At 46.6% G+C, this 11,085-nt stretch overlaps 2 protein-coding genes across 2 annotated transcripts; both read right to left on the bottom strand.

The window, feature by feature from the left end:
• Window positions 1-5,485: 5,485 nt before the first annotated feature.
• Window positions 5,486-5,863, bottom strand: LOC117180666. The gene has a single exon (XM_033373156.1). The coding sequence runs from the start codon at window positions 5,861-5,863 to the stop codon at window positions 5,486-5,488; it is 378 nt and encodes a 125-aa protein (XP_033229047.1).
• Window positions 5,864-7,273: 1,410 nt separating this feature from the next.
• LOC117180665 lies at window positions 7,274-10,608 on the bottom strand. The gene is made up of 6 exons (XM_033373155.1): window positions 9,534-10,608; window positions 9,141-9,452; window positions 8,848-9,058; window positions 8,559-8,753; window positions 8,249-8,443; window positions 7,274-7,412 (listed from the first exon to the last, which is right to left on the bottom strand). Exons 1-6 carry the CDS (start codon window positions 10,606-10,608, stop codon window positions 7,274-7,276), a joined length of 2,127 nt encoding a protein of 708 aa, XP_033229046.1.
• Between the last annotated feature and the right edge of the window lie 477 nt (window positions 10,609-11,085).

Here is an 11,085-nt window from a genome sequence, read left to right as displayed (position 1 = left end):
ATGCCAGCATTATCCCTCTTATTGGAGGTTTTATGTCGCATATGCACACACTGTAATGCCAGAAACAGCCAGAGTTCTATTACGTTTGGCACCAGTCAATGCGAAATCAACGTTGCACCTTCTGAGAGATGATAATGATTTCACGACAAGGAGGGGCATTAACATACAGATTCCTCCTAAGCCACAAGATCTGGCTGAAATGGATTCCTCCCTTCGTGAGGATATCTCAAAGGAGCCCGAACTTTGGACCCTCAATTATTCAGTTTATGGTGCTGCGAGTGCTTTGGCTGATTCAAATCGAAGGCTAAAATTGACAATGGACCAAAAAATCTAAAAACGCATGCATCAACTGAACAAGAAGGTTAGATAGGCAAGACAGAATGCGTCCAGTGTTCAGTATGTGATTGACTACATAACATCTGGTAGACCGCTCACGGAAAGGGTTCGAAAGTTCGCCCAAGAACTAAAAACTTTTAATTACACACTGAACAAGTTAAAGCTGCTGACAATCAAACAATATATTGTTGACAAAATACGGGTGTTGTCTGATACAAGGAGAAGAATGTGGAAGAGGGAGAGATGGATTTGGGACAATCAACCGTTTCTTGCTAACCCATAGCGCCTCTTCGGCGTTCCCCTTGTTTCTGTCAAATATCAACCCAAAAACGAGGTCGAAACTTTTTAGAGAGAGTTATACAAAATCCCGAAAAAAAGGAGATACTGATAATATAATCCGCTTCAAGGAGTTTTGCGGCAACCTTATGCCATCTGAGGAGAAATGTCTATTAATCACTGCTAAAGTGATGGATCAGATGGAACAGATGTTATCAAGATATTCTGTTGAAAGAAGTTTACTTCTACACACGAAAATCTAATCCACGTATTTACCACATAGTGAAAGCAGGAAACGACAATTCCGCAATGGCTGGTGTAAGGACGTACTATACTGCTAATGAAGAAAAGCAACTTGTCTAATCCATAGAATTATAGGCCATAGGGGCGTATTTTAGGGTGACAGCGTGAGTCCTCTGCTAAAGATCTATGCTTTTGGTAAAAGAAAACTTCAGAGTGCTTTAAATGTCGTCAAACAGCACCAGGCGGGATTGGTATGGATTTTGGATTGGCAAAAAATTTCCAAAATTCATCTCAAGAAAGGAAAGATTACACAGGCCCACACAAAATTTTTTATCTGAGTCTTGAATGCCAATATGATATTCCTATTTATTTCCTCCCTCTAAAACCGAATATGCAACCCGTTTGCCCCTACACGTCAGGATTTTCACATAACCTCAAAGACACCCAATAAACCACTTAAACTGAAAAAATATTTATCCTGTAACATTTTCACCCTTCTACCCTTAATCTAGTAACCGTATAACTCCATGGCGTTTCATCTCTCAACATCTTACTAATCTGTGGTTCATCAAAGACTCCTTCTTTTCATTTCGCGATCGATTAATCTGAGAATCGTTTAAATGAATAAGAAAAATATTTGCTTTATTTATCCAAAGCTTTTAAGAGCTGTTTCATCAAACCGAGTTTGATGTGGAAAGGAGGAAATGGAATTTTAGCCGGCTCATCCAAAGGTTTGGTTTGTAACATTTTTTGATACTGTTCAAAGCAAATCTGCCAGTTTTTGGGCGCGGCGTACCATCTTTTTCCTTCTTTACACCATATTCTTCCTGATCAGTGTCATCGTTACTCTCTCTGCTGTCTTCATTGATATCTTCATCAGTTGCTTAAACAATCTGCATAACAGCCACAGGTACATTAAGGGTTACTTCATGATCTTTCTTATTACTTATCTCAGACATTAAAGCTTTGGTTACGCTGGACACGATTGCATACTGAATTTTTTGCAAATTACTGGAGTTGAATCCTGCTGTGTCAGCCAAATACAAAAAACGTATTGTGCAACCAAAAATAGTTTCCTTGGATCAACTCACACCGAGAGCAGTGCTTATATATTTGACGCAGGTTTTGATTGAAGTTGTTTAAATTTTCCTTTATCTATAAATCACCGCACACGTAGCAGAAATTATCACCGTTTCCAGTATATTCATGTACATTTTCTTCCGAACGCGATCGTGTCTTGCGATTTTCCATATTAGCCATTGATGTATCAAAAACCCACACGGTAGGGCTCCCTTTCCCATCGCTGGTGAGTTTGCCAGCCTAGGGGCGATAACCCCCATACCTCCCTAAGACCAAGCATGGGGGCTTTCCGACTTTGACGAGTAAAACGTCAACTCGTCGTGGCACATACAACGACTTCATCCCCACATCCTACAGTCCACCTGCAGGGCAGCACGCCTTTGCAGTTTCGTAAGCTTAGAGAGTTGTAGAGTGGATCACTCCACACATCTTTCTTAGAAGCTGCGACACCATCTCCAGTGTTCTTTAAGGTAGCAGAATTTCAAATTCCAGAAAAAATGGTAGCTCTTTTTACAATTGCCATCGTAAATAGTAATAGTCGTAGTAGTAGTAGTAGTAGTAGTAGTAGTAGCAGCAGTTTTTTTTTTTTTTTTTTTGTTCAAGGAGTAAAACGGGAAATGCTCATGTACTTACCACATTCGAACTTTGGGGACCATAAGCCCAATATGTACACATCACGCATATATACGTAACGTATATATACGTGAGATGCACACATGGGCAAATAGTCCACAAGGAACGAATGTGAGTGTGGGACTCACCAAACGGCGCCTACCCACTAAACTAAAATCCTTTTCCTGCCAACCGTGGACTCCGGAACCGCTTTTCGCATTACTTCAGAGTCCAAGCTTATTGGCTAGTAAGCCGTGCTTCGGCTTCCTTCCTAATTTGCCTGCTTGGCATCCACCAGGTTCAAAGTATAGACCTTCAACCAGCCTCAGCTAGGGCGCGCGTCGTCCTCGGCAGAAGAGACAGTTGTCTCTTCTCGGGCTCGCCGGCTTTCGACCCTGTGAGATGGTCTCCTGTACTATTGAGCCTCTCTCTCCCTGAGCTGCTCTTCTGTTTTCTTCTCTCTGAGAATCTTCTCGACAAAGTGAACGATGGAATCCCACTTTGTCTGAGAGCTGATCAACAGCGCTCCGCCCATTTGAGAAGCGTTTTTTGCTTCTCCCGTGTCGCGATGGTCTTGTCGTCACTTACCCTCTTGGCCTCGTATATCCTTTTCCTCTCAGCGGCAAGAATGTCAATGGGGATACATCCCGCTATGACCAACACCGCCGGACCGGATACGGATCGATACGATCTGGGCATCAGCCCAGATCTCGGCACCGTACAGCATTATTGAGTTCGCCAGGCTCAATAATATTCTCCTCTTGCAGCTTCTCGTGCCAGAAACGTTCGGCATTAGCCTCGCCAGCATGGCGACCATTTTTTCCGCCTTTTCAGCCGCCTTCGTTATTTGAATCTTGAAGGTGAGTTTCTCATCTATCCAGGTACCTAGGTACTTCAATACATTCACAGCTTCAACGTCGTGACCGGCGATGTTTGCTGTGAATGGTTTCTTGAAGTACCTCTGTCTAGTGAGAACCTAGATACCTCTTGTACAAGACGCAGATAGGCAGATCCATCAGAAGAGCATCGTCATATACGACGTTCCAGAGGTCAGGTCCCAGAACTGACCCCTGGGCGACTCCTGCTGTAACAACTGTAGTGCGTGTACCCTCTGTCGTTTCATAGATGAGCTGCCTATCATTAAGATAGTCACCTACTATGCACAGAAGGTACACTGGTACCTCGAACCGCCTTCTAAGGACGTCAAGAATGTCAACCCATTTCATAGAGTTGAATGCATTCTTGACGTCGAAGGTGATCATTATGCAAACCTTCCTGGAACGATAATTGCTACTCCAGGCTTGTTCTATCTCCTGCAGAGCATCCCTAATAGCTCCTACCGTCGATCGGCTCTTACGAAAGCCGTGCTGGTTTTCAGCCAGTCCACCTGCTTCCTGAACTGCCGCTCTCAGTCTGGCACGCAGCATCTTTTCAAGGAGCTTCCCGATGATGTCAAGCATACAGAGTGGTCTGTATGAAGACGCCGTGATCGGGGGCCCCTTACCCTTGTCTAGCAGAACAAGTCGCTGCTTTTTCCATCTGCAACAAAAGACTCCAGATGCAAGGCAGGAATTAAAGAGGTTGAGCAGTATGAACGGATGTTCTTTTGCTATCAACCGAACCACCTCCGTCGGGATGCCGTCAGGACCGGGCGCCTTGCCGCATACCATTGTGGAGGCTGCCGTCCACAGTTCCTCCTTAGTGAAAAGAGGGACCGCTTCAGATAGCGCTTCCTCTATGATGTCGCGGCTTGGGTGATTGGGAAATAACTCCCCAATCACTTGCTCCAACATTTTGGGCTCCATTCCTGCGGCTGGTGCACGTTTGTATAGCTTTCCCGTAACGATCTGATAGCCAAGTCCCCAAGTGTCTTGATCAACGGCCATTCTGACCTCAATCCACTTGTGGCGCTTGCTCTCGTTGATGGCTCAATTGAGCACCTTCTTCGCATTCAGGTACTCCCTGTTGGCCTGGGCTGCGTCTTTACGTTTTCTGCAGTTCCTAGGAATTTTTCGCCTCAAACTGAAGCAAACAATCCTAAGTTCCGCAATCTCCTGCGTCCACCAGTATACCGGCGGTTTCTGGGGTCTCAGGACTCTCTTCGACATTGAAGAGTTGCATCTCTGCACAATCAAGTTGATAGTGCTGTCTGCAAGCTCTTCAACCTTTTTCCTGGAGGCGGCCGGATGTGCTATTTCCCCCAACATACAACTTCCCTTCTCAGCGATTGTGCTAAGAAGTTTAGTCGAGCTGAGTTTTCTAGCATCTCAGCCCTTCTTTGCTCCTACGTTGATGCAGCTGCTGCTTGCACTCGAGGACCTACAGCCCATACGGAAGCTGATGTGTTGGTGGTCGCTTGCTGTATAATTCTCGAGCACCTGCCACTCGTGCACCCTTCTCGCTGCGCCCGGCGAGGCCATGGTGATATCCAGAATGGTCTCTCGGTAGCCCCTCCTCCTAAAGGTAGTTGAGGTTCCCGAGTTCAGGATGGTCAAATCCAGTCTGGCCACCATGTCCGTCACCTCACGGCCTCTCGGGTCTGTCCAAGCCATGGCTCATTCGCAGGACTTCGCGTTGAAATCGCCCGCAAGGATGACATCGCCGTCAATGGTGGAGCAGAGATCTTCAAGCTCCATCATCCTTCTGCGAAAGACTGCGATCCCCCCGTTCGGCGAGAGGTAGCAGCTGACGACGGTGTCCCTCCCGTCCGAGATCCACACAAAACCGTCTCCCTTTCCTTGTTTCTGCACCGGGAATTTGGTTCTGTTGACCACCCGGATACCTGCAGTACCACTGTCGTCACAATACCAGTTTGGGCCTTTCCCGTTCTGATACTGCTCGCTGACAATGTAGAGGTCGGTCTTTTTTTCGTGAGCCAGCCGAGACATTAAGTCTTGGGCTAGCCTACAGCGACCAAGGTTACCCTGGAGGAGAACCGTCATCGCCTCGACTGGTTGCACTTTCGGTCAGCCTCTCTGTAGACCACACACTTGGCAGAACCAATTATGTGATCTACAGTGCAGTTACCTCCTCTTTCTGTACAAAGAACGCATTTTGGGTCTTTTCTGCAGCTCTTTGCTTGGTGGTTTTCTGTGCCACACTTCCAGCACAATTTGCTTCGTTCCGCACCTTTACATTCGGCTGCCGTGTGACCGTAGTCGAAACAGCGGAAACAGCGAACCGCACGCACTTTTTCCCGAATTCGGCATCTGATCCAGCCAACTTTTACATGCCCTTGCTGTAAAAGCTCTTTGGCATCTGAAACCTTCATCTGGATGAAGACCATCAGACTCCCCCTGGTGTCCTTCTTTGTCATATTGATAATTAAATCATCTCTCGTATGGCCTTAATCTCCACCTCCATGTACTCAGGGTTTACTGACTTCTTAATGTCCGTAACCACTTCTGCGTAGCTGCGACCAACTACAGGCTGTAGTGTCGGCTTGGGCCTTACGATCTCTCTTCTTCTATTTTTTCGGCACGTCCACCCATTCCTGAGTGGCACCTAAAACTTGTGGCTTCTTGATAGGCCTGAGCATCTCTCCGCTGCTAGGACTCGGCGTGTTTGTGGCCGGTCTCTTTCTCTTCGCGTTCGAGACCGGAGTCCTCTCGGCGGAGCTCTGGTCCATTAAAGGTTTCTGGGAAACAGAAACACGATCGCTGGTGCTTGGGATAGCATCTACAGGGTTTGGCAATTCAAGCCCTGTCTGTACGAGTGATTGACTGAAACCCTTTAATGCTTCAAGTGCTAACTTTATTCCATCCTTTATCTCCCTATCAAGGTTCTTCCTGTCCTTGGCATGGAATTTCATACCTTTTATGGCATCCGTAAGCATCCGTAGTAGCTCCCTATTTCGTTCTTTTGGCTCCCGCCAAAATCCTTGGAGCCGGTATCGGCCACCGGGACTTTCACCCGATCGGAACCGATAGAGAGATTGGTACTCTCTTGGGGTAGTACGTTTTTCAAAGAACTACTCATGTTTGATTTGAAATTCGGGGTTTCTTTCCCTATTTGGTTTTTGTCCGCCCGGGTATTTCATTTCCCCGGTACCACCCATATCTGGGAGGTATTCCCCTATCCGCAACCTGGGGAGGCGCCCGATGTGGGTCCAGCAACCCCGCACGGGAGTAGTAGCAGTAGTAGCACACACGGGCGCATAGTCCACAAGGAATTAATGTGAGTGTGGGACTTGCCAAAAGGCACCTACCCACTAAACATTAACTCCTTTCCTACCAACCCATGCTCCCGGAATCCACTTTCACATTACTTCAGGAGCATGGGGATAAGGCTGCTACGTCGTGCCTCAACGTCCTCATTGACCCCGGCTGATGGTCTGTCCGGGGTTTCTCTGTACAAGCAGCACAGATGAAGCACTATGGGGTGCTCACACACTCCACAGACTTGTGGCCCTCCGCACCGCACATCCGACACGCCTTGGTTATATCAGGACCTTCACAACTTGCTGCCATGTAGCCAAAGCCTTGGCAGCGAAAATAGCGCAAAATCTGCGTCTTCTTTCTAACTCTACTGGACATCCAACCAACCTTTAGACGTTCTTTTCGCGTGAGTCGTTCAGCGAACTTCCTCTTCAACTCCAAGTAGGCCTTCAGTAGACCCCTCAAGGCTCTATTCGTTAGGTTGATTTTTACCTCCCCTATTTTCAAATTCTTGAAGTGATTTTGGACAGCCGCCACCATTTCATCGACGTTAGTCGTTGTGTCGATGTCTAGGACCTCGGGACGAGTTCACGCACGGAACTGACAGTACCGACGACCTCCTTAATAGCTAAAGACAGTTTTGATCTGCCATCTGCTGAAGGACCCACCTCGATGAGGATTTCGCCTTTCCTCGTCTCTCTGACTCCCCTGATTTTGACATCAAGGGAGTCAGTTTGGTCTTCTGCTTGAGGTTCTTTAGCACTTCAGCGTAACTTAGACCCTCGACGGGTTTTATTAAGACCACCTAATGTCGTGCTCGCCTCTGCACCTTTTGTGTTTTTTTCATCCCCTTGGGAGCAGGTTCTTCCTCCTTATACACCTTTTTCGGGGTCGAGATCGTTACCTCCGCAGGGTTTTGCACCCTCGACTTCTTGGTGATCGATTTGAACAAACCGCCTCAACGAGACTCAGGAATGTGATCCATCATTCCTGCATTGAAACTAGTCCTGGCGTCTGAGAAAATCCTCAGTTCTCCTATGACATCTGTCAACTCCTTAATGACATCTAGTGTCTCAGTACAGAATAATTTTCATCTCCAATGCCCCCTTTTGTTTGGTTCAAAACCTCTTCTTCAGTCACTTCTTCCTCCTGCTCATTAAACTCCTCATTTTCACTACGATTTAAATTTTCAATATTTGGCTCCATAGTATTCCCACGAGTAGCTAGGAAAATAAAGGTCCTCCCCCGCAGAGCCCCGCATGCCGGGGTAAGGTATATATATTCTAGGAGACGACCTGATATCCTAGAGGCACCGTTTGACACACCACTCCCTGGTACCACTCAATCCTCGGCACGGTTGCTCACGCCTTGAATTGGGGATCTTAGTGTGTTTGGTCCGCAGGGCCTATTTTATTTCGGCCCTACCCATACTATCAATTGTCTACAACATGTAGGCAATTCTTAGTATGAGTAGTGTCAGATTCTTACCGACTAAAACCCCTTCTCCCGCCAACCGATGCTCCCGGAATCCGCTTTCGCATTACTTCAGGAGCATGGGGATAAGGCCAATAAGCCGTACATCGGCTAAATCTTGCTCGCCAGATTGGACTTCTCTATTTACTTCTTTGTTTTTGCACTTAGTTGATACTCCCTCCAGGGCACGCGTCGTCCTCAGCAGAATGGACAATTGTCTATTCTGGGGCTCGCCGGTCTTCGACCCTGCTTGGAAATTTCTAATTCTGCAAACAAAAAATAATACAACTGTATTATGTTATTACAATCCTGCCCAACCATCATTGTTGATCATTGCGCAGCCTCTTCCTTTCCTCTTTCTTTTTCTGTCTAAGGATTGACTCCACGTAAGACGTCACCGACTCCCAGTCTTCTTGGTTGCGTAGCATCGTATTTATTGTGTTCTCAGGGGTAAACACATGCCCAAAAACAGTCTCTAAGTCGTGTTTCTTATGCGCCCATCTATCACATTCATAAAACGTGTGCTCTACGTTAGCGATTTTCGTGGGGCAGTAATCACAGAACTCTATCTCCTTCCTATTTCGCAAATAAAGATTATGCGTTAAAGTGCCCATGTCCTGTAAGAAACTGGCTGAGGTGAAAATTCACCTCCCCATGCCTCCTCCCAAACCATGAAGCCACCTCCCTTATTAATCGTTGAGTCCATCTTCCTCTGGTTTCTGTACTCCAACATAGTTGCCATTCTACGATAGTTCTGGCTCTCTCCTGGGCTCTAATTGATTGTCGATCTTGCTCCCGTTGACTTCGGTCATATACTCTTTTTCTCTTCATGGCGAGAAGGAAGATCGGTATGACACCCGCCACAACCATTGCTGCTGGAGCTGTACTCGTGCGATACGCACTAGATATACGCAAAGCACAGCGTCGCTGCACCGAAACCATTCGTTTTCTATACTTTTGTACCTTCAGGGCATCCGCCAAAATCTCCGAACCATACAACATTATTAAATGAGCTACACTCATGAGAGTTTTTTTTCTTGCTTTCTCGGGGGCCTTTAATGTTTGGCATTAGCCTGGAAAGCTTCGCTACCATTACGCTGGCTTTGTCGGCTGCTTTCTGGATATGTGACCAGTGCGTAAGCTTCTTGTAGACATACACTCCTAGATATTGGGCTGCTGGCACAGCCACAATCGTTTCTCCTGCTATCTCAAACCTTGCTAGATCCCTATAATGTCTCTGTATAGTCAAGACCACAACTTCCGTCTTACTGACAGCTAATGAAAGACCATGTTCTTTTAGCCAATTGTTAACAATACCAGAAACATATGCCACTCTTATTTGAGCTTGCTATGTACTCCTTGCTAATATCATGGTCCCAAGGTCGTCTGCAAAGCCAATCAGTTTGACTCTCTTAGGTAAAACGATCTTCAACACATCGTTATAAACCACGTTCCATAAATCAGGTCCAAGTGCAGACGCCTGTGCTACACCTGCAGTGACCTTCCTACTCTGTTGGCCTTCTGTTGTCTCATACAACAGCATCCTGTCGTCAAGGTTGTCACTGATCACGCTTCGCAGATACGCCGGCACTCCGAACCCATGCTTAAGTGCATCCAGGATGTCAACCCATCTCGCTGAGTTCAAGGCGTTCTTCACATCGAGGGTGATCAGTACACAGCAGCTCCTAGTTCTGTGATTACCTTGCCAAACCCTTTGAGTCATTGTTATGAGCTCTTTAATTGCACCAATTATCGAGTGATTTATACGAAACCCATGCTGATTCTCAGAAAGTCCGCCAGATTCTTCTATGGCATTCCGTAAACGAGTACGTAGTAGCTTCTCGAAGATTTTCCCTGCATTGTCTAGCATACATAACTGTCCGAATGACGAGGGGGTGATAAGTGGGCCCTTACACTTGTCCAGCAAAACCAATCTCTGCATTTCCCATCTTTTTGTAAAAATGCCAGCCACTAAACATACATTGTACATATTGAGTAAAACTGATGGGTATTCACTCGCAACTATTTTCAGTATCTCGACAGGTATCCCGTCTGGACCCGGAGCCTTTCGATTGCTCAGGTAATAAACAGCAATATGCAATTCATCGTTGGTAAAAAGTTGGACATCAGCTTCGATTACCAGCAGCGGAGCACAAACTCTTACCGGATGATCCGGAAAGAGATCATCGACGATTGCTTTCATGGATACTCGATCCCTTAAAGGAACTGACATCCGATATCCAAGGCAGTGGTAGACATTATTGTATCCGCGACTCCAGACGTCCCTGTCTACTGCCTCCAGAAACGTAGCCCATCCTTGCCTCTTGCTGATTTTTATTGCCTTCGTTAGTGCTTTCTTGGCTGTCACGTAATTTGCCCTAGCCACATCAGCATCGCCACGTCGTCGCTTACGTTGCGCCTTCCTGCTCATCGCCAATGCCTGTCTGCTAAGATCAGCAATTTCGTTGTTCCACCAATAGTTTTTCTCGTCTCGACCTTTTAGGCATCGAAAAATCGCATGCCTTCTTGATCAGGCTCATAGTCTTTTCAACCAAACCTTCAGCCATCTGTCTTGTTGCCTTTGTGGGTCACAAAGCTTCAGTAGTCAAATCATTCGATCTAGCCAACGTTTCAAGAACTGTCGAGCAATTTGGCTTTGCCACGTTCCACCCACAGTTTCTTTGCGGCGCCAGTTTGTTTCCTTCTTCTCACAGAGTTTGAGCCAACCCAGAACTTTATGTACTTATAGTCGCTCCCTGTGAGATCCTCAAGGACCTGCCACCCACGTACCACCGTTGAGACACTCGCAGACGCCAAAGTGATATCGATTAGTGTGCCCCGACACCCACTACGTCTGAAGGTTGGGACCGTGCCCACATTCAGGATAATTAAATCCAGGCGAGCTACC

This window comes from Belonocnema kinseyi, chromosome 9 (assembly GCF_010883055.1).
Source record: "Belonocnema kinseyi isolate 2016_QV_RU_SX_M_011 chromosome 9, B_treatae_v1, whole genome shotgun sequence".
NCBI classification, from domain to species: Eukaryota; Metazoa; Arthropoda; class Insecta; order Hymenoptera; family Cynipidae; genus Belonocnema; species Belonocnema kinseyi.
This window is presented reverse-complemented; position numbering and strand designations above follow the sequence as displayed.